Here is a 23,872-nt window from a genome sequence, read left to right as displayed (position 1 = left end):
AATATGAAAGATCTCACAAAATGATTATTCAAGTTATTAGTACTATTTCATTGTTAGCATTTAGCATCAATAAGTCAAGTCAACAAAGTCTATATTTAATTTGGACTCACAAATGATGATTGAGTACAATAAAATCATTAACTAAATTTTATTAAAAATTATAAAAATATAAAATATGATCATTAAATTATGAGTAAAAAAAAGTATGACTCAATTTTTTTATAATTTTTAATAAATAATTAAAAGATGTTAAAAAAATGTATTAAAAAATATGTTATTAGTATTTTTATTTTTTTGGGTTGATTTGTGCTACTGCTTAAGCTAAGCATTGGTTAATGTACTTTAAAATTTATATCAAAGGCTTGTGTGATATTAATATCATATCATGATAATTATTATGTAACTCATTCTTTAACATATTCTTTTTAGCATATTCTTAATTATTAACTAAAATTTATTAAAAACTATGAAAGTATAAAAAAATTATTAAATTAAAAACAAAAAATAGAACCAATAATTTTTATAATTTTTAATAAATTTTAGTTAATTATTAAAAGGATGATAAAAAAATATATTATTAACATTTTTCTCTTCTTTGAGTAGGAATAATGTTAACCTATTTTGAAACTTGGATCAAAAGACTTCTATAACTATTAGAAAAGAAAAAAAAGACTTCTATCACATTAATTTCAGATTTTTGTAAAATGTCATAACAAAAATTTATATATAATAATATACTAAAAATACACAATAATATTAAAATTATATTTAATAAAAAATTATTATTTTTAATTTTTTTATTAGAGGAGTGTAAGGAATGAATTTTTAATATACTCTTGGTTGTTAAGTAAAATTTATTAAAAATTATAAAACTACAGAAGAGTTGAATGATTTTTGAGTTTTTAATAAATTTTAACTTCATGAATGTGTTAAAAAAAATGAGAAAGTTAATTTGCTTTTTCTTATTAACCACCTCACGACACGAGTTACAATGGCGTTAGAAAAACCAATTACTTATTTTTAAACTGCATCAAATCATCACGGTTTAATATTATTTGCGTCAATCATCTTGACCTGTGATTCAAACCCCAGCCTCGTGGGTTCAGCGATCTCACTCAATTGGAAGAGCAATGATAGCAGAGAGATTCGAGGACGAAGAGAAATGGCTCGCCGAAGGGATCGCCGGCATTCAGCACAACGCATTCTTCATGCATCGCGCCTTGGTACTATTTCCTCCACACTTTCCTCCTCTTCGTGACCTAATTCCCCTTTTCAATTCATGATTCCCTCTCGCAGGACGAAAACAATCTTAGAGACGCTCTCAAATTCTCCGCTCAGATGTTATCGGAGCTTCGAACTTCCAGGCTCTCACCGCACAAATATTATGAACTGTGTAAATTCTCGTTCGCTTATTCATCTTATAATCTATGCACTTTGAACTTATGCCTCTCAATTCAATTATTTATTTGGATTTGTTTTCCTTAAGATATGAGAGCCTTCGACGAGCTCAAGAGGCTGGAGATTTTCTTCAAAGACGAAAGCAGACACGGCGTTTCCATAGTTGACCTATACGAGCTTGTTCAGCACGCTGGAAATATATTGCCTAGATTGTAAGTGTTTTTCGGATTGAGTGTTTTTGCTTTTCCTATTGCTGCATACCAAATGCCAATGCTCGTGCTTGTAATCTGAATTTGGATGGTTGTGTTGTGTGATTTCAATATTTTTGGTGTTAATTTACTGCTAGGTATCTTCTTTGCACGGTAGGATCTGTTTACCTCAGATGCAAGGATGCTCCTGTAAGGGAAGTTCTTAAAGATCTAGTGGAAATGTGTCGCGGCATTCAAAATCCGATTCGAGGTCTGTTTTTGAGGAGTTACCTTTCTCAAGTCAGTAAAGATAAGTTGCCTGATATCGGTTATGAATATGAAGAAGGGTAAGGCCATTACTTTGTTGGTCATGCATTTGTGTTCATCTATTGTTTTAATTTAATTGTAGATAGTAATTTGAAAGTCACCGAAAAGTAGATTGAAAGCTGCCTATTTTCCTGCAGGGAATCTAATGGTGTGATAGATGCAGTTGAATTTGTTCTACAGAATTTCACAGAGATGAATAAGCTTTGGGTTCGGTTACAGCATCAGGTTAGTTGAACTTCTTAAACTCTTTTCTAGTCTTATTGTACAAGATGCATAGCACCACAGTACTTGCATGCCATAGCCATAGAGGTAAAAATAAATCATGAGGACATGATTTCTGGCCATGCAGGTGTTATGGTGCTTGTGAATCATGCTTAATCTTTGGCGATCCTGAGCTGAGCCCTTCAATTGGGCTTTCTGGTCTGCAGGGACCCGGCCGGATACGAGAGAAGAAGGAAAAAGAAAGGAACGAGCTTCGCGATCTTGTAATATAAATTTATGATACTATCTACTCATGCAAAGGTGTGTTGGGCATTTTAATTGATAAGTTATGTGATTTCCTTTTCTCAAATTATTAGGTAGGGAAGAATCTACACGTTCTGAGTCAGATAGAGGGTGTGGACCTTGACATGTACAAAGACACTGTCCTTCCAAATGTCTTAGAGCAGGTCTAATAAAGTACATTTTCTCCCCAAAATATAATTTTTCTCTTATGGTAAGCCTTGATATTATAATGTCTCAATTGTCTAAATTGGCGTGAGCAGGTTGTCAACTGTAAAGATGAGCTTGCGCAATTTTACCTTATGGAGTGCATAATCCAGGTTTTTCCAGATGAGTACCATTTGCAGACACTTGAAACATTATTAGGTGCTTGCCCCCAATTGCAGGTGGGTAATGTGATTAAATTCAAAATAGATGACCTTTTATGTGCTTGAGATTTGAAAAAAAAAAGTACTAGTGGTGACTGATCAACCTTGTGGAGTAACATACTAGAGATTTTAACTCTTTCTTGTTATTGTATCAAGTCCCTTTTTAAGGGTTTTTGTTTTACAAGTTTCAATGAGATATAGATTATACTTGTCCCTACTAAGGTTCAATAGCACGTGGAACTCCATGACTAATGAATAGTTGATCATAAACTTGATTTTTCACGAATATAGGCAATTTGGCATGGTGACTGCTGACCTATTCAATTATATTTTGATACCACCTTGAATTTGCATAAAAATTTTGCATGTGATATGATTAATCATATATGGACATACTTGGAGTGTATTTTGATAAAGATTTTAGGAGTTAATGTAAAATTTTAAGACTAATAATATAAAATACTGTACAATAAAATAGTTTGTTTGGATACTGAACAAAGGAAATTTAAAAATCTCTTAAGAATATTGGTTGAGCATAATACCAGGAATTTGAAATTCTTGAAGGACTGACTGGACTATCTTCTTTCTTTGTCCGTTAAGATTCATCATGGTCACTTCTTTGTCATGCCTTCTGTCTGAGTCTGCAGCATATGCTCAAGCAGCTCCATAACTCAAGTTGAAATGATAAATCTTTTCCTAGTTTTTTCAAATTTATTCTCAGTTTGTGCTTTGGATCTTCAATCTCAGTTGTTAACTGAACTCAGTATCAGCTGCAATTCTCTCTTTTTCCACTTATCTATCTACCTTAAATGCATATTGTTCCATTTTATACTCATTTCAACTCATCACGATAGATTCTGATTTCATGCCATTAAATCACATGCTTAATGAATCATCATACATTTGCTATTTTCCATCAATCATTCAACAACATTACTAGTCCAGATACGAAAGATGTAAAATTATTTATCTATTATCATTGTTGTTTGTTGATAATTACTTGGGTTCAATTTGTTATTAACCAATTGTTATTGTTATGGATGTTACAGTGATAATTGATGGGTTAGTGAGAAATGATAATACTGGTACACCTTCTAATCTTCTTGGTGGAGGGAATTTCAATTTCACTTCTTGTCTTCCAAACACATCATTTTTGCTGATGAAGAAAATTGAATTGATAGTTTGATTTCCTGTGTTTTAGTTTCTGAAAGCCTTAGTTTATTTTTTGTTTCTTAACTGTATCTGACTAGTGGTGGGGTTTCCTTGCATGGATGATCAAGAAAATTTTGATTTTATTGGATGGCAGGGCGTAATCCATGTGACTTTCTCTTACAATATATGTGGGGATTCTCTTATAAGTGAAGTGTGAATACAATGCAGAAGCTTCTCATAGATCAATACTATTCTATTTATCTCTGATTTTCTTAAAGATGAAATCATGAAAGCCATGTTTATCCCCATTTTGACTGATTTTTTTGTATTTGCAGCCTGCAGTAGACATCAAGACAGTGTTAGCTCAGTTAATGGACAGGTTGTCAAATTATGCTGCTTCAAGTACTGAAGTAAGTCTTATGCACCTTTTGTCAAAAATAAGCTTTCATTTGTTGTTGATGTCATTTGTCTGCCTCAGGTATTACCCGAATTTCTGCAAGTGGAAGCATTTACCAAATTAAGCACTGCAATTGGCAGGGTAAGCCAGATCTCCTTGAGTTTGCAATTTTTACTCATACTTATTTTGGGAGAACTTTGGAAAAGGTTGTCCTGATGAAATTATGGTCAATGAAGGAACAAAATGTGATGATTTTGTCCAAAAGGCTTTTTCCTTGCATGATACATATTTTACGGGAGTTTCTTCTTGGTAATTTCCTGTGGGATAAAGACCAAATTTATTCATGTAGTGGTACCTCTTGACAGTAGTATGCATTTCTGTACTACCCTTTCTTTTTCTTCTTGTAAATATTTTATGAATTCATATATTTAGAAGTTGTATGAATTGGCAGCACACGGTTGGAAGAATTTTGATGGTTGTGCTAAGTGTAACTCATGAAGCTTAAGGCTATGTAATATGGCAATCCTGTTCTTTTTCGGTGTCATATTTATAGCCCCCTTCAAATATTCCTTTGTAGATCCAATGACCTTTTCTTGGTTATAGATATTCTATGCAATAGTCATTGGATTTAATTGAGAAAAAAAAAAATACAAATAGAAAGAAAAGAATGATGCCATGTCTTTGTGCCTATTAAATAGTATTTATAATTTTTTATCATATGGATGATGGAATTGCAATCCAAGACCATAACCTGCATTTGACTGCAGGTGATAGAAGCACAAGTTGACATGGCTATTGTGGGAGCAATAGCTTTGCATGTCTCTCTTCTTACATTTACTCTTCGTGTTCACCCAGATCGACTTGATTATGTGGACCAAGTTCTGGTATATTACTTTTTGAACATCACAGCCTCTTGTTAATCTGCTGTTTTTATAAAACATTGTGTAGACAATATTTTCATCTTAGCTAACCTACATCTTGTTGGGAATCTGTGCAGGGATCGTGTGTCAAAAAACTTTCTGGAAAACCAAAGCTGGATGATAACAGGGCAACAAAGCAAGTTGTTGCACTTTTAAGTGCTCCGCTTGATAAATACAATGATATTGTGACTGCCCTGACACTTTCCAATTATCCTCGTGTAATGGATCACCTTGATAATGAAACAAATAAAGTCATGGCCATGGTTATTATCCAAAGCATTATGAAGAATAACACTTACATCTCTACTGCTGATAAGGTATGTTACTTTGCTTTCGGCTCAACATAACAAATTTATCTCCATGTGACAGTGTTCAATATGCTTTTGCAGGTTGAAGTTTTATTTGAATTAATAAAAGGGCTTATAGTGGATTTGGATGGATCAAATGTGGATGAGGTCTGCCAGAGATTATTATTATTATTTGCTTTTTATTTATAAAGATATAATTGTTGCATATAACATGTAATTTTTGAATTATTTATTTATCACTTCTTTATATGACAAAACAATAAATAATATATAATTATTCTATATAATTATTCCCTGCCTAAGTATGGTATTTGCTCAAGATCATCCCAATTTAACTACTTATCTGAAGGTTGATGAAGAAGATTTCAACGAGGAACAAAATTCTGTTGCTCGCCTCATACACATGCTTCATAATGATGACCCGGAGGAAATGTTTAAGGTAATGATAAGTGTGTTCAGAGTCAAATGGAATTAGTCTGGTGTTTTTTTATTAAGTGCTTAACGTGAAATGTGTCTCATTGACCTTCAGATAATATGTACTGTAAAGAAGCATATTATGAGTGGTGGACCAAGGCGCCTACCTTTTACAGTTCCTTCCCTGATATTCTCTGCACTAAGGGTATCTTTCTTCCTTGACTACTGTTTTTTCAATTTGTTATCTCTACTACATTTACATGGTTCTTGATTTGAGTTCTATTAGAATGAAAATTATTTGAATGGAGTTGCCAGGTCTTGTCAGGTCCATATTCAAATAATTCCATAATAAAGCCACCAATTGGTTGTACAAGGATCCTATGAACCATGTATACCAGAGGTTGGAGACTAAGTATATATACAAAATTGCAAATTTTCAATCTTGTCTTCCACTCTTCCCTTTGTTCAATGCCTTGAATTTGTGAAGTATTCTCTAAACATTCACAATGGTTATACTGTGGCAATAACTTCAACTTTATGTCTTGAGGTTTAATATTTGTGATTGAATGGTTAAGCATCATATTATTTTGTAATGGTTGACATATATTATTACAAGCTAGATTTAATTTTCTAGGTTCCAATTGGATAGTTGAGGGCAGGGGCAGCAAAGTCTGAAAATATTATGGATTGTATACCAAACTGTGTAATTGGGGGTTTCCTTAATGAGAATGATACATAGGAATGCAGAACTCAGCTCTTTCTTTTGCATTTTTAAATCATGTTTTGCTGCAGTTGATCAGGCAATTGCAAGGTCAGGATGGAGATGTCGTGGGAGAAGAAGTTCCTACAACACCTAAAAAAATATTTCAGCTTTTAAATGAGGTGATTTAAAAATTTATAATCTCAGTGCAGAAGAATAATTTAGTCTCTCTTTACAAGCCCACAGAGGTGTACAATTCTAAAATATTCTTGATTAAACCTTTGTGGAATATTTTTGTCTTCTTTATCTGAATACTGTGACGCATGTCAAATACTAATTCATTTATGTGATTTATGTAATTCTATATGCACCATATATTGCTATCGTAATGTGATGGACAAATAACAGTTATTTTGTACAGACCATTGAAGCACTTTCTTCTGTATCATCTCCTGAACTGGCCCTGAGACTGTATCTGCAATGTGCTGAGGTATGTGTGACCCCCTGCAAACTTATATGATCTAATTGGTTTAACATTTGTTTCTCCCATTATTCCCAAAGACCCAGAATGGGGGATTGCAAATGAAGTTGGGGCTTGAAAACTGATACTCTGCCACTGAAACATGTTTATGGGGCATTTTTTTTTTCATCAAATTGAAGGATTTAGCACTTTAGTATGAGTGAGGAAATGACTTTTAAGGGCTATGCTCACGCTGGACCTAGATAAGATACTACTAACTTCAATGTTTTCCTGACATTATAATGACTCTCCTGATTATGAAACTCTCATTTTGCTCAACTGTTTCAGAAGTGATTTCTATTATCCCCTTTTTCTGTTTTCAGGCTGCTAATGACTGTGACCATGAGCCTGTTGCTTATGAATTTTTCACTCAGGCATTCGTATTATATGAAGAAGAAATTGCGGTAATTATTAATAAAGCAGCACACTTCAACATGTTCTTAATATGGCCAAAGAAATGGCCTTCACTAATCTGTCTCGGTTAATAATGGTTTTAGGACTCTAAGGCCCAGGTAACTGCAATACATTTAATTATTGGGAGTCTTCAGAGAATGAATGTGTTTGGTGTTGAGAACAGGGATACATTAACACACAAGGCCACAGGGGTATAGTACTGCTTACTTATTTTCCTTTTTTACTCCCTGCTCCTTATAAAAGTCTGTTTGGATTTGGGATAATGATGGGAATGGAAGGGGACAGGATGAGAAAGGAATAATCCCTCTTGTTTTGGAGTTAAAAAATTTTTGGAGGGAAAGGGAGTGTCACGGTAACGATTCAACTTCTGCTTCCTCGAATTGAGGTACATAAAAGCGTAAACAAGAATTATGTTGAAATGTTACAATAACAACTTTCCTTCCCCTCCCTTAACTAATCATCCATACATGATGGAAGGCAATGCTTTCCATGTCATCCCTTCCCTTTTTATTTTATTCCATCCATCTCCCCAAAACATTCCATTCTGTAGTCAGTTAACAAATCCAGTATACGTTGAAGGTATGTGATGAGTTTTCTCAAGACAACGACAATTATACAAATTAGTCATAACAAATGTTATTCATCTTTTAATGTGTTCATACCAAAACCTATCATGATGTTCTATCTTCCCACAGTATTCAGCAAAGCTTCTGAAGAAACCTGATAAGTGCCGAGCAGTTTATGCATGCTCTCATCTCTTTTGGGTTGATGATCAAGATGGTATTAAAGATGGAGAAAGGTGCTGTCCAATGCTCAACTGGGTTTAATAGGGATGATTTGATTGGTTTCATGCATCTTTGCCTCTGCTCACATGTGTTTTCTGAAATAATTCTGTCCTTTTTTCAATACGCAATCATGGTTCATGAAGCATTTATGCCTCTGCATAATTGATGCACAGGTTTAGAACGGCTAAATTTTTTTGGCATATACAATTTTACTGTATCCTGAAGTCTCTTCAATATGTCATATTTCGGCCTTTCTTTTTCTTTTTCACTCAGGGTGGGGGCTGTTGACTGTTTGATTACAGGGTATTGCTTTGCCTTAAGCGTGCTTTGAGGATTGCAAATGCTGCCCAGGAAATGGCCAATGTAGCAAGGGGTAGCAGTGGTCCTGTAACCCTTTTTGTTGAAATACTGAACAAGTTGGTCACTTTTTGCTACAAAACTGCTTGTTATAATATTTTCATGGCTTTCTTACTTATGGATGAGTGTGTTCCAGGTACATTTACTATTTTGAGAAAGGAAACCCACAGATCACTAGTGATACTATCCAGGGGCTTATAGAATTGATCACAACTGAGATGCAGAGTGACAATGCATCAGCTCTTCCAGTTTCAGATGCTTTCTTTGCCGGCACATTGAGGTACATCCAATTCCAAAAACAGAAGGGCGGTATACTGGGTGAAAAATATGACCCAATCAAGGTCTAAATCCACATTTTGATCCAAGAGGCCCAAATATGAAGTTGTGCGAAAAACGAAGCATGTAGTTACGAGTGTTCATCTTCGTCCCCAAAAACAAAAAAGGTTTATCAGTGTTCACTACTTGTGCATTATAAAATGTTTGAAGTGGCGTCAAGGTCATTTTAAAGTACAATTGGCATTTGCAGTTTAATGTGTCACTAAAGCCACATCGAGTGTTCATTACTCGTGCATTAAAATGTTTGCAGTGGTGTCGAGGTCACTTTAAACCACGATTGTCATTTGTAGTTTAATGTTCCATTAAAGCCATATAAATTGGATGTTTCCGTTTCACTTATGAATGCTATTTGAAGTGTCCATTTCATTCAATAGCAATTTGTCATTCATTACCAATGATGGTTTAGAGCGCCCCAGTATCGCCGATGATTATGTAAAGCAGATGACCAGAGTCTAGAGTCCAGGAGGTGTCCAAGGGCATGGTGCCTTAGTTCAGCGAACACTGAAGTTAAAACCCAAAAGAGTATTAACATTTCTCGGTTATATGAATTGTAAAATTGGATGCCAATGATCACCATCCTAATTAAATTATTTTTCTTCGAGTGGTAAAGCTTAATCGTAATATTTTCATAGCTAGCCTTGCTTGCAAGTAAAAAAGGCAAGTATAAAGACACTTGTTCTTGACATCTTGGATAGCCCAAGGGTCTTGATCTATTTTGGTTCTCTCGACCTGTTAAGTGTTGTACCTCAAGCCCCGAGTTAAACTACTGGATATATAAACAAGGAGACATAGTTAGACCACAAAAGTTTCTGGCTATTGGAAAACGGAGTAGGTAAAGAAGTATATAAACGAATAGAGTGCATGCCGTAGGAAATTTAAGTTGAAGATTTTTCATGCTAAGGTATAATATATACTTTGAGAGGAGAGAGACATAAGACAGAGAAATCATAGGTTTATACTCCAAGTGTTGTGAAAAAAAAACTTTTGTTTGAACAGATCAGTTCTCACTTGATGTCCAAGTTACAAGAGGCATGTCAGCAACAATCTTTCTAACCCGTGTTTTTCTATTAGATAAAATGAAAAAAAAAAGTATGAGATAAACGTTAATTTAAGAATGAGATATAGTAAAATTTATATAATTATTGTAGTTTTTAATAGATTTTAATTATCAGTGGAGGGGTGTTTACAAAAAGTATTAGAGAATTTGTGGTAGCAGTACTCAAGTTATAATACTCTCAACATTCAGAAAAGAAAGAAGTATGAAATAAGATAAGTTATGTGATGAAAAAAAGAAGAGAAAAATCAACTATAAAAAGTATTGTAAAAAAATTACAATACCTTATTTATAATGGATCACCATAATCTGTAACTTGTAAATTATATTACAGGTCATGTATATAATTTTGTAAAAATTGTGAAATGATCTTTCTTCCAAAACTCTCAAAACATCATCTCCACGTTTTCACTGCCTAATAGTTAAATCCTTAGCTGGCATCTTAGGTGGAAGATCATCTAGCACTTAGGCTACATGTACGAGGCTTTCAGTGTGCTTGGCAAGGGTTTAAAATTAGCTTCTAGTTTGTAGTGTTTTGGTAGCATTTTTATGAAACCCTTCTTCATATAGCATTTAAACTTATAATTTTTTAATAAGAAATAAATACTCATTTTGAAATACATTAATTGCTAAATTTATTTTATATTTTTATTTAACATAAGATTTGTGTTAACGAAATATTTACTTATTATTCATGAATATATTTATCTATTTAATAGATGAGTCACCAATTTGACCATTATATATATATATTTATGAAGAGAACTGGGGAGGATAATTTATTAGTTTATCAATTTTTAACTTCTAACTAATTTTTCATCTTTTAATTAATTTTGTCAATCATAGCTTTTATTTGGCCAAGACTTTCCCACCTCAGCTTACACACTTTCTCACATGTGTTGTCCAATACTCCTCACTTGATGACAATTGAACTCACCTATGATCTTGTGTGACTTGATTGCACTAATTGTAATTGCTAAACCAACATCTTTTAATACTAATGACCATACCGAAGGTTATGTTTGAATTGATGATACAAAATGAAATAGAGTGTATTTAATGAGATAAATTTCATCCTTTTCCATTTAAAGTCTTCACCTTTGTTCTCTCTCAATTTGAGAGGCATGTTATAGAATCTTAATTAATTTTATTGTTATAATCATTAAATTATCAATATATTTTTAACCAATGTTCATAAAATTTTAACTTTTCACTTATTTATATAATAGGATAATATATAGGAATAAAAATATTATAATTCGTTTTTTTTCTATTCATTATTTAAACAATTTAATGAAAGTTATATTCTATTCCACTGTCACATATCCAACAATAGAAGGTGATATTTAAGTCTATTATATTCTACTCCTCTCCATTCTATTAAAAAAAATATATTAGCAACATATATTTTTAACACTTTTTTACACACATAATTATTAGCTAAATTTTATTGAAGAATATAAAATTATGTAGATTTTATTCTTTCTCTTAAATTAATATTTTTCCTTTTTGATAATTTTGTAGTTTTCAATAAATTTTAATCATTAATTGAAAATGTATTAACAGAAAGTGTGGTAGATGAAGTATTGATATTGGTAGCTTACCTCTCCTATTAAAATCCAGGAAAACCTTATAACCTAGGTAGTTCATGTATCTCCGTTTTCGTCTGAGCGAGCTTTTCTTTTTCTCTGATGATTACACAATACATACACGCATTCTCTATTCCATCTTTTATTAACCCCAAAATATCTCTAAACCATTTTTCATCATGTTATCATAAACCAATTTTGAAACTTTGGATTTCATGCGAGGCCAAGAATAGCATATTTTATCAAACTGAAATAAGATTGGATAAACCTCTTTATGTGGAATAGATATGAGATACCCTAGTCTTTCCTATAATTCCTTTTATTTTCACCCGCATGCTAGTCATCGGATCATGCGACTTGAAATCATTAGCAAGGAGGATGCAGTGAAGACAAAAGGGAATGAAAAAGGACAAAGTTCAATGATCCACCGGTCTTATAAAGTTCAGAAAGAAATTACAAAAGTTGTAACATTATACAACAAACAGCCAATCATAGGCTTTGAATTTTATCTTAGGATTCGTGTATATAAACAAAAAAACAATTGTCGTATGCGAAAAACATCTCAGATGCTCTTAAAAAATATACTAGGCCTTGCCTCAATTCAAGTTGCAAACTGCAAGCAATTTCTACGTTTACTTAATAAACTCCAAATGAATTCATCAATGGTCTTCTCGGTCACGCATTTCTTGCTGTAGACTAACCAATTGCTTATAAATGCTTCGGGGTTTGGCCATCAACCTCTCATGACTTCCCATTTCAGCAACCCTCCCATTTTGCAGCACTGCAATGCTATCTGCATCACGAACAGTGGACAACCTGTGAGCTACCAAAATTGTTGTTCTACCTTCCATAAGTTTATCAAGAGCCTCTTGGACCAGCCTCTCTGATACTGTATCCAATGCACTCGTTGCTTCATCCAACAGAAGAATGGATGGATCTTTCAGAATAGCTCTAGCAATTGCCACTCTTTGTTTTTGTCCACCTGATAACTGCACCCCTCTCTCACCAACCTCAGTTTTGTACCCTTCTGGCATTCTGCTTATGAATTCATGAGCATTGGCTGCTTTCGCTGCCTTCATTACCTCTATTTCTGATGCCTCCTCGTTTCCATACTTTATGTTTTCATAAACTGTAGTAGAGAACAAAGCAGGTTCTTGCTGAACCAATCCTATTCTCAGCCTTAAGGATCTCAAGTTTAGGCTTTTGATATCACATTCATCTATCAGAACTAAGCCAGAAGTGGGGTCATAAAATCTCATTACCAGAGAAATCACCGTACTTTTCCCTGAACCACTTTGGCCCACAACTGCAAGACTCTTACCTGCTGAGACCCTGAGGTTTAAGCTTTGAAATATGGTGATATCAGGTCTCATTGGGTACTTGAAGCACACATTTCTAAACTCTATCTCTCCCTTGATATCAGTTACCTTCTTTGAGTTGGGGTCGTCTGGGTTGATGGCTGTTCTCCTTTGGAGAATGCCAAAAACTGATCCCAGTGCTTGTGATCCCTTCACAATGTCCGGTGTAAGAGCTAGTGTTTCTGCTATTGCTAGAGCAGTGACGATCAAGACCATGAAGGACTTCATGATGTTTCCAAAATTCGACTCGGTTTTCTTGATTAAAATGGATGCATACCAAAGACCAAGTGCATAGGAGCAGAAAGCAAACAACTGTGCTATGCCATAGCCAAAACCTGATATGTGGCCCCGTAGAAGTGCTTGCTTGTTTGGTTTGTTCAATTCAGAGGCAAATTGTATTGAGATTCGATCTTCTGCACCAAAAGCAGCAACAGTGCGTATGTTGGCAATAGCTTCACGAGCCAAAGAAGTTGCCTTAGAATAAGCATGGCCATAATCTCCTCCAAACCCTTTGAGAAATAGTTGCTGCATAAATGAGTTCAACTTTTAGCTATTCTGTTGGTTATACACTAAAGAATGATACAATGAATCATGCGCTAATGCATGTGGTTTTATGAGAATAACCTCTGTAATAGAAGCTCCTATGAGAAGGGGAAAACAGGCTACAACCACTGCTGTTAGTTGCCAATTCAATGTGAAGGCAATAACAAATGCTGTTACAGTGAGTGCTACATTTTGCACAATGGTTGAGAGCCTATCAGCTAGAGCACTTCTTACTAATGTTGCATCCGCAGCTAGCATGGCAGTTAGAGAACCAGTGTTGTTCTCATCCAAATCAAACCACGCAACCTCATTGGTAAGAATAGCTGCAAATCAATTAATTATAATATTTTAGTAAATATGAAAATAAATCAACAGCAGGGCAAGAAAATGTAATCATAGCATGGTTGGTTCAGCTTAATTCTAGAGAAATAATCGCCTATTTTTCAAAAACACTCTGAAAGCTGAAAGATATAAGCAATTATTACTTCAAAATAAGTTAACCAAACATGCTCTAAGAGTGGTTTGAGTAATGCTCATGATTCTAATAGCAATGCTTTTGCAGCCTTGGAGTACCTGAGAACATAAATAAACGCACACGGGCAGTCAGACGTTCTCCCATCAATGTGTAAAAGTAGTGTTGCAACAGATAAATGGGTATAGTAACAACAGCCAGTCCAATAAATACAAAAGTTACACGATCAACCTCTTGCTTGATTTTAGAACCAAAAGGAGAGTAAAATGCAGTCAAAATGTGAGTGATTCCAAGGGCAAAGAGAGGAGCTTCCATGCCTGCCAAAACTGCACCTGCTGACCCAAGTATTGCATAGGGCCACTCTGGAGAATTCAGTTTCAATAAGTCTAAAATTGATGGAACTGAAGCAGTGTTTGATGGCAAGCCTTTATCACTTGATTGCAGTTCTTTTTCTGTATCCATCCTCAATTGCTCTTCTAAGGTCATGTTGTCTAAAGGTTCTCGAAAACTAGAATGTCTTGAACTTTCAGAGCGAGATATTGATCTAGAGTTTGTGAGGTTTTGTGATACCTGCAAACTCACCAGATTCATATACTCACCATTGTTGGACATCAATTCCAAATGAGTCCCACTTTCAACTACCTGACCATTCTTCAACACAACAATTGTATCTACATCACGTATGGTGGATAATCTATGTGCAACAATTATTGTTGTCCTATTTGACATTATCTTTTCCAATGCTTGCTGAACAATGAGTTCTGATTCCGCATCCAAAGCACTTGTGGCCTCATCTAAAAGCAATATTTTTGGGTTCCTTAGCACTGCTCTTGCTATGGCAATTCTTTGTTTTTGCCCCCCTGAAAGTTGGGTGCCACCCTCTCCTACCTGAATTGAAAAAACGAAATGTCATTTTGCCAATAAAAAATTACTTAAATGAGGATATAAACTTTTTCGAAGTTATATTTCTTTTACAAAATGTTATTTTGCCAATACAAAACTTCATCTTTTGTGAAGGTAATTTACACATTTCTACTGGTTAAAAAATTTATGACTTGTCCTGTACTTCCCATTTCTGGGTACTACAAGACTCACCTGAGTCTGATAACCATCAGGTAATCCTTGGATGAAGGAATGAGCATTTGCAGCCATGGCAGCTTGTATGACTTTATCCATGTCTGCATCTTCTTTTCCAAACAAAATATTTCCAGCTATTGTTGTGGCAAATAGTGCTGGTTCTTGACTAACCAAGCCCATCTGTTCTCTCAACCATTTCAATTGAAGATTCTTTAGGTCATATCCATCCAACAGGATCTTACCTAGTGAAAATTAATGCATTAACCTCTCCTCCTAAGTATTGAACTGTACATTGACCAACATAAATGGATGTACTAATGAACTCAATCAAAATGTGGGGTATGTTTGGCATACGTGATTTTACTTGCTACGTTTTCTTTTTTATATTTGGTGTGTCTCTCTTCTATTTGTTATCATTTTTTCAAGGATTTTGTTAACTTCAAACTTTTTCAACTTTTAGGACAGAGTACGTTTTTATTGAAAAAGAATACATTTAAGTTATAAAAGTGTATTAAATATTTTTTTAATAAAATTTTATCATTCTTCCTTTCGTTTCTTACTTTCAGCACTAAAAGCTTTTGTTAACACTTTTCTTTCCCATAAAGGGCCATGGAAATTTCAAATGAATAATCTACTCTTAGATGGTAAAATTAATTACCTGAAGTGGGGTCATAGAACCGTTGAAGAAGGGAAATGATTGTGCTCTTTCCGGAACCACTAGGACCAACAACTGCTACAGTCTTCCCAGCACTCACTGAGAAGCTCAAATTTTGGAAGACCATATTGGATCTTGACGGGTAAGCAAAGCACACCTCACAAAATTCAATTTCCCCTACAACTTGTGGCACAACAGTGCCATCATCCAACCTTTTAGAACTGCCTGAAGCGGATGCAATCATGTTCATGATATTGGCTGCAGCCGCACGCCCTTTAGCAATGGAACCAAGGTTTGGAGCTGCTTGACCAAGAGCACTTCAAAGGAGCAAAAGTCAAGTTTGTAACCCAAAACAAAATTATGTGATTTATCATACATATCAGTTTTGATGGACATTGACTTACAATCCACTAAAGATGACATTGATAATTGTTGTGAACGCTTTCCCTCCATTTGTTTTATTATGCCTGACAAGTATGCCAGCATACCATAGAAGCAATGCCCAAGCACAAAACAATAGCCCATATGTGAACCCTACTCCAACTCCTTTTGCAATACCACTCTTCTTCCCAAGCTTCAAAGCATTATCAAGAGACTTGGAGTATGAACCAATCGCTTTCTCTTCTCCTACAAATGAGTAAACAGTACGCACTTGAGAAATTACCTGATCCACACAAAACATTGGAAAAAACATACATTATGCAAGGCATAATTATGATACCAACTTTAACAGCTAAAACAGCCTCTCAATAAAATCACAAATAACAAATGATTTACCTCTTCTGCAACCTTCCCAGCTTCAGCATAAGCTGCTTCACCCTTTTCTGATAAAGTAGACATAATTATAGTGTAACCTCCCCCGGCTACAGCTATCAATGGAACCACAGCCAAGGTGAGTAGTGTGAGCTGCCACACTGATGTAAATCCAATGGCAAATCCAACAAGAAACTGAGAAAGATAACGCATGGCATGGCCTGTCTGCATTGAGTTCAATAAATAGGATCATATCAACTTAGGAAACATCACCAAAACTTGCCTCAACAACAGTAATAATAATTCTAAATCCTCCTACCTTGTCACCAATTGCATCTTGTACCAATATCGCGTCACTCGAGATGTGGAAAATGATGTTGGCATCCCTGGCTTCATTGTCAAAGAAATTAATATCCTTCTTTAGCACTGATTGCAAATATTTCAAGCGCAATCGAGCCGTTTGCCTCTCCCCCGTTTGCATCCAAAAAGCAACACCTAAAGAACAGTAGTGAATGGTGATCTTTTATGCAAAACGTCGTTAATTACATAGAAAAAAGAAGAAGAAGAGATGATGAGTTCCAAGTTACGAGAAGTACCCATCCAAGCCGATACCAAAACAACCAGTCCAAGATAGACCAAATACATAGCATGCTGCAACGGAGAATAAATTAGGATTTTCGTTATTACACACATGCATAACAAAAAGACAAGTCTAACACTAACACGTTAGTCCGCAGAGAGTGTTAGTGTTGCACATTAATTAAAATTAGAATTTTATTTTTATAAATATTTATATTTAATGTTTTCTCAGATTATCAAAATAATATTTTAATTTTAATTAATAAATAACATAACAACACCTAATTTTGTCCTGGAGTAGTATTTTTTTTTTTTTTCTAAATCACTCATTTTAGTAATTTTTCATTGTGATTTTGTATATAAAAGGAGTTAAATGAGATTTTGCTTAAGTGAAAACTAAAACAATTCGCGTTTACATTTTGAACGATTTAAGTAGATATTTACTGATGTCATGCATGCAGCATGAACAGCAATAAATAAAATGCATAGGTAGAAGAAGGCAACTGTAGTACCTCAGAAATTCGTGAGGTCAATTTGTGAGGGTTAGAAGCAAGATGTCCCAAAGAATCAATCATGCGACCAAACAAAACGAAGAAAACGGGAAGAGCCGCACCATGGACGCACGAACCAACACTTCCGAGGAACATCAAAACATAGTCAGTAGCATCAGCCGCGGAAAACAAGCCAAAAAACGAAACACTCTCAGTTTTAGTTGGTCGGTCCGTTTTAGACGTTACGCCATTTTGAAAGCGCGAATCAGAGGCTAACTCGAACTCAAGTTCAGCCATTGGGTTTGAATTATGAACAGAAAAAGGGAAAAAAAAAAAAGAGTGTGTTATAGTATAGGTAAGTAGTTAGCTAAGGCCTCAAGCTCAACATAGAGCCCGTGAGGTACAGTTGGTGTTGAAGTGCATTCCCGCCAATAAATATAAAGTAGTTAAGCTTAACTATGCCAACGAACTCTTCGGCTCCATAACTATATAATTGGAAAATTATTGATGAGGTAATAAATGGTTAATGAGTGGTAAGTGGAAGCGATTACGTTAGTTATTAAGCCAACGACTTCAGTGCCGATTTTGTGGTTCCAAAAGAACCATCTTTCATCATGTGACCTGTCTCCCACTCCAATCACCCCATCCCTCTCTTCCTATACAATCAGGTTAATAATTCACTCTATTTATTGCTTTGCTTATCTATTGCCTACTATTAATGCTATCTATCTCACCCTAATGCCTCTCCCTAACTTCAAATGAACACCCTTCCTAACCATTCTCTCTTATGTTTCTTAATACATTGTTGCTAACCCTCCTCCAAATTAATCAAAGACATACAATTATTTCAACTCCTTTTAGTGCTTTCTCATCTTCTTCCTTTTCTTCATAAACTTAATATATCACCATCCTTACTTTAGAAAAATCTTAATACATGGATTTTATATAATCGGAAAGCTTTCCTAATCCAACTTGGGTCATATCCTTTTATGAGCACACTTATTGTTATTATTATCATAGCAAATAGTGAGGCAGATCCACTTAATACACTGGATGTTAAATAAATTTGAGCTAATAATAGTAAATTATATTGAAATTTTTTATTAAAATATTATATTTATTACATTTTTATGTTCTAAAACTGATAAATATTTTTCAATAAAAAATTATTACTTTTAGTTACTTATTGTCAACAATTTTAAAAGCTGAGCTAGATTGACATTTTAATAAGTTTTTTTATTAAAAATAAAATGATTAATATTATTAATGTATAGAATTTTATATTTATCAATAAAAAATGTTATTTATTATACGTAATTTTGTATTGTTTTATTTGACACACATTAAAATAATCATAGAAAAACTAGTTGAACTATGATATGGTCACCTAGGGTTTGACTTCAAGGAGCCGTTTACAGTATTCGTATGTAGTTGCGAAACATTAATGCTCCGTAACTTTTTTTATTTTTGGCGTATTAATGCTCCTTAACTAAATATGCCAATATAGACGCCTCCTTGCTTCTATATACACTAAGCATTGTTCGAAATATTGCTAAGTATGAAGGTAGCAAAAAAGTTTTTAGAATTTATTTATTTATTTATTTATTGGATGCACGCTAACATGTAAAAGATCTCAAACTTTCAAAAAAAGTACTATCCGCATAAGTTTTATTTACATTGACCTCACATTACTTGTCATTGCCTTCTTAATTTTGATAATTTCATTAGTCATTATAATAACATTAATAGTTTTATTAACCTCAATTCTTATAACTGATTTTAAACATATAAAAGATAGTAAATTTCAATTAAAAAGAGATTTATTATATTTATATTAATAAATATTTTCCACATTAGTATTTGAACACAACTTAGAATTGAGACTCACATTTTCCAAAAATGAAAACCTAAGACACTCATTAAGTAGTTGTTACGCATACTATTACAAACATATTAAATATTTTAGCATGTCCTTTGACAGTTAATACTTTATTTATTTTTTTAAATACCACTTCTTTTTTATATGTATAACTATTAAATAAAAATTATTTACAACTAAAAAGTTTATAGTGACATTTCATTATGAATTTTTATATTTCTAAAATTATTAATTTTACGATAATTAATTAAAAAATTATATTGACAGCGTTTTCTAATTAATTATTAGTGTAAAAATTTTGCACTGTTGACATTACCCTTTCTCATAACATAATTACGATTTTGGGCTTACTTTGGGCCTCATATTTTCGAATAAAAATAGAGTATGATACTCATTTTATAGTCTGCGACGAAACAAAATGATTAATTTGGAGACTTCTTTGATTGGGTCGGATTCAACTTATAATAATGAAAGCCCAATCTTGTCGCTGCCTTCTCACACGTTTCTAGAGCGGAGGTTTAATTGGAATCTGAAAATATGCGGATCACAACTCCAATACAAAAGCCACAACCTTAATACCTGTTTTGTCCAACGATTTTACTTTTATGGAGTAAGTAAATTGTTAAGTGCTAGAAATTTATATTATATCATTAATTTGACACTTTTTTTTATTGAAATGTAAATAATTTTGAGAATATTTAACTCCCAATTGAATGAATTAATCTAATTGAAGAAGTCACAAGAGTGGTAGTGTTTTCTTTTAAAATATCTTTTTTTTGTGCAAAATTTAGTAAAATTTGAAATTTAAGGCTACAACTACAACCATGAAAGTATGCAACAAAAGGAGAATTGCAGAGAGTTACAGCCAAAGCTGTGATTCTGCAGCTATAGCAGTGAGAGAATTAGTGCAAGTCAAAGCTACAGCTACAGCTACAGCAGTGAATCTATAGCTATGGCCGTGGAATTAAAATCTATTCGAATTCTCCTTGTTTTGAAGACACATAAAAGAAAAACGTCTAGGAAATGAAAAAGACAATAAAAGCATAATAGATCAAAGAAAAATTGAGACTTTTTAGGAAGGAAAAAAAGGAAGAAAGGAGCAACAAAAGACGTGGGGAGGATCGCTTCAGAACGAGGATCATATCTTCACTTTTTCTCATTGTAATTTCAGTCTGCATTTTGCTATGGCCCTCACTATGAGTGGCCAATTTCTTTTAGATTAAATTCAATATAACTTCTAACTCAATTACTTCGTGAGTTTATATGATTTTCAGTTTATTTACTTGAGTGTGATTCTATTCTTAATGCTTAATTCAGCTTGATCACCTGGTTTATGATCTTTGACTTTTGAATTCTGTTAAAAAACACTTTTAAAAATCCGAACTGAATCAAACACCTAATAATTACTTGTACTAGGAATAGAATTGGGGTTGTTAGCCACATATGTTCAAGTTTTGTATTAATCTTAAAACATAGATGAATCATGTTGCAGGATTAATTACCTTAAGACTTAATTTTGAGAGATCTGGTTAAGTTATGTAATAAACGTGGGAAGTAATAGAATTAGAATCATATTTATTTAATGAAGATAAAAGAGTTAGAAAGTATATTTGAATTCGGTCTCTTCTCACATAAGATTTTTTGTTAAATTTTAATTTGTTGCTTTTATATATTTTAAAACAAATTAATATTTTATCACATTCTTTATATTTTTATATATAACAAGAAAGAAAATCATTATTATCATTAAATACCTGAGGACGATAGGAGTGTTATAAAAAATTTCACCATAAATGCACAAATTCAGTTTTGTCGAATCATTTTCCCAAAGCCTCATATATTATGTATTCCCTGCCCCAAAAGAAAATCAACTATTTCGGATTTCATATTTGAACTCATACTTTATGGATGTATAATTTTACGTTTAAGTCTATATATAGTAAGGTAAGAAGTAAGAAAAAATTCTTATAAAAAAGAAGTAAGAAAACAGTGAATAGCTATAGAACGCAACTCACTTTCCAATTTCGGATCTCGTGATCTTGCTGTTCTCTTTCAACCCGAAAGCTTGCCTTGAGAATTTGTATACATCGTAATTCGTTAAGCCAAAGAAAGTTTAAATAACTTTTTGGTAAAAATATATAATAATACTATCAAGGTCTTTACATAAAACCCTTTGAGTTTAAAGCGAAATACTAGGCATGTCCATTCCATTGTGTACTCAAATCCAATTTTATTATTAAAAATGAGGTAATAATGCATGTCTATTAACAGCGCTGAATTGAAGCAGTAACTAAAGTAGTCACGAACTACTATGATGCCAAATGCTCCGCAAGTTGATGTTCCTTTTATTTCTCAAAAGGAGAAAATGCACAGACGGTGAGATCGAACATATCGTAATAATTGATAAAATATTACACGTCTGAAAGAAACACAAACATTAAAAAGATATTTATTATATTGAGAATATAAAGTATGATTAATATCATTTTCAATAAGAATTTATGCATCATCTTCGTGGGCCCCTTATTCAAAAGCACCATGGTGCACAAGTTCATCAGCACAAACGAAACAAAACAAAAAACACGGTTACCCCTTCCTTTTGAGCATGAAGACGTGGTTCCAACACACACAAATTACAATTAATAGAGTTAAAATAAACTTAAATCCTCACGTTCTAACGCAAAACCAATCATGTAATGAGTCTCTACATCGACGACAAACAAATAGCTAAAAGTACTCGATATGAAGCTTTGTACTCTGTAGTTGCCAACACTTATTTCAATTCTGTACCATTGCAACTGGTCTTCGATGTTCTCACACAAAACTTTGGCACCGGCAAGCTGCTTGGTGGCGGTGACAGATTCAACACCCAACCTTCTGAATCCATCGCCATTGGCCTAAACGACGACGTGGTGACGACAGGAGTGAAAAACTCCTTCATGGACAGTGTTGCTTTCTTCTTGAATTCGTCTCGTACCATGAATGGTTTTGGTTGAGACATGTATTTAGTTGTGTTTTTCGGACTTTGCTGTCGTTGAGGCTGAATTGAGGAAACAGTTGGAAGAGGAAGCAGTGGTGGTTGCTGCTTTTGTTCATACGAACAACAAGAATAGGCCGAATGAAGAGGAGGATTTGATATGAATTTACTTCTGGACTTTTTCTTCGGGATTTTGGTTCTGTTTTGCTTGTTGGGAACAACTCTTTGTTCCACCTGGTGAGCTTTGAGAACAGTGTCCATCGAACAGCAAGTGTTTGAGAATGAAAAATACAAATTTTAAAATGAAAATAACTCTAAAGAAGTGATGATAGAAAGGAAAACATGCAAATCAGTAAGCTAACCTATCGGTTAACATGTTCTATATTAAGGAGGAATATAATGAAAAAAAATATAAAAATTGAGTAATTTTAATTTTTTTTAAAATTAACTTTTAAGAATAAATTGCGTAATATGGAGTATTTGATCTAAAAGAAAAGAAATGGATACGTTCAAAGGGGAGGTGTAAGGGGTTTTATAAGTATGGAAAATTTCCATGAAAGAAGGTATAATTGAATGTAAATTAATACTATTTGGAAAGGAGGTCACCGTTTGCTGCGGTCGGCTACTACCCAATAGCGTAGGGCGGTAACCGCCGGCGAGTTCGCTACCGTTGGATTATGTCCTTACAAACAGCCGTTCAAATGAGAATGGCCGTTGATAAATTCATCCACGTGGTCAATCAAATTAATAACATCTTCAGTGTGCTCATCATCCCCATAAAAAGTTTTTTTTTTTTTATTATTATTATTATCGTAAAAGTTTGTAAGAAGGAAATCTAGTGCCTGTTTGACCCAGCGTATTTTAATTCGACTTTAATGGAATTACTAAAGAAGACAAAACAAAATGCATGTTATAAAAGTTATTGGCAATGGCTCGATCCTCTCAGGTCTTGGCGAATGACATTTTGGAAGAAGAATGAGAATTTATACACTATGATCACGTAAAATTTCAACTACATGGGTAAGCGTGAGAATGTGCAGTTTTTTATCTTAAATAAATTAAACTTAGTCTATTAGAAGTCAAAATGGCATTCCATCTCTTTAATTTCTTTTTATAAATAGATATTCTTAAAAAAAATTTCCATTTTTCTAATATATTAATTGATTCTTAAATCTCATGTATGTCGATATATAATTAGGGTTAAGTTATAAAGTATAAAAGATTCTAACCATTGATCCATAGACCCATCTTAACAATCCCTCATGCAACCATTGTTAATAAACTAATGATAACATGGGAACGAGATGTTGGGATGAGGTCTTTAACTCACCCACTAACCATATGAAGACACTTTTCAGAG

General features: G+C 33.7%; 2 protein-coding genes across 5 annotated transcripts; one reads left to right on the top strand and one right to left on the bottom strand.

The window, feature by feature from the left end:
- The first annotated feature begins 1,047 nt into the window (after nt 1-1,047).
- LOC113846780 (vacuolar protein sorting-associated protein 35B-like) lies at nt 1,048-9,730 on the top strand. 4 transcript variants are annotated; one of them, XM_027475412.1, is made up of 22 exons: nt 1,048-1,223; nt 1,297-1,393; nt 1,487-1,610; nt 1,745-1,933; nt 2,051-2,120; nt 2,342-2,398; nt 2,492-2,581; nt 2,678-2,800; nt 4,270-4,344; nt 4,413-4,472; nt 5,099-5,215; nt 5,329-5,568; nt 5,641-5,706; nt 5,909-5,998; nt 6,089-6,178; nt 6,766-6,855; nt 7,095-7,163; nt 7,517-7,597; nt 7,691-7,798; nt 8,303-8,406; nt 8,695-8,808; nt 8,886-9,730. In XM_027475412.1, the coding sequence occupies exons 1-22, from the start codon at nt 1,131-1,133 to the stop codon at nt 9,094-9,096; spliced, it is 2,358 nt and encodes a 785-aa protein (XP_027331213.1). In that variant the 5' UTR covers nt 1,048-1,130; the 3' UTR covers nt 9,097-9,730. The 4 variants fall into 4 exon arrangements, with proteins under 4 accessions (XP_027331213.1, XP_027331212.1, XP_027331215.1 ...); XM_027475411.1 differs by having other exon boundaries at nt 2,051-2,138; XM_027475413.1 differs by lacking the exon at nt 1,048-1,223 and having other exon boundaries at nt 1,297-1,391; nt 2,051-2,138.
- Nucleotides 9,731-12,131: 2,401 nt separating this feature from the next.
- Nucleotides 12,132-18,116, bottom strand: LOC113846779 (ABC transporter B family member 13-like). Its single transcript, XM_027475410.1, has 10 exons — nt 17,678-18,116; nt 17,183-17,237; nt 16,906-17,081; nt 16,611-16,811; nt 16,238-16,497; nt 15,837-16,150; nt 15,197-15,420; nt 14,203-14,989; nt 13,711-13,952; nt 12,132-13,611 (listed from the first exon to the last, which is right to left on the bottom strand). The coding sequence occupies exons 1-10, from the start codon at nt 17,951-17,953 to the stop codon at nt 12,388-12,390; spliced, it is 3,759 nt and encodes a 1,252-aa protein (XP_027331211.1). The 5' UTR covers nt 17,954-18,116; the 3' UTR covers nt 12,132-12,387.
- Nucleotides 18,117-23,872: the final 5,756 nt, after the last annotated feature.

Source organism: Abrus precatorius, unplaced genomic scaffold (assembly GCF_003935025.1).
Source record: "Abrus precatorius isolate BTA unplaced genomic scaffold, Abrus_2018 Scaffold8, whole genome shotgun sequence".
Classification (NCBI taxonomy): domain Eukaryota; kingdom Viridiplantae; phylum Streptophyta; class Magnoliopsida; order Fabales; family Fabaceae; genus Abrus; species Abrus precatorius.
Note: the sequence above shows the minus strand (reverse complement) of the source record. Positions and strands in the feature narration are given on the sequence as shown.

Coding starts and splice junctions, on each gene's coding strand:
- LOC113846779 (XM_027475410.1), bottom strand. CDS start 17,953: ATGGCTGAACTTGAGTTCGAGTTAGCCTCTGATTCGCGCTTTCAAAAT. Junction 13,953..14,202: donor GCGTTTATTTATGTTCTCAG/GTACTCCAAGGC, acceptor ATTGATTTGCAG/CTATTCTTACCAATGAGGTT. Junction 13,612..13,710: donor TAGGAGCTTCTATTACAGAG/GTTATTCTCATA, acceptor TCATTTATGCAG/CAACTATTTCTCAAAGGGTT.
- LOC113846780 (XM_027475411.1), top strand. CDS start 1,131: ATGATAGCAGAGAGATTCGAGGACGAAGAGAAATGGCTCGCCGAAGGG. Junction 4,473..5,098: donor TAAGCACTGCAATTGGCAGG/GTAAGCCAGATC, acceptor ATTTGACTGCAG/GTGATAGAAGCACAAGTTGA. Junction 7,164..7,516: donor TGTATCTGCAATGTGCTGAG/GTATGTGTGACC, acceptor TTCTGTTTTCAG/GCTGCTAATGACTGTGACCA.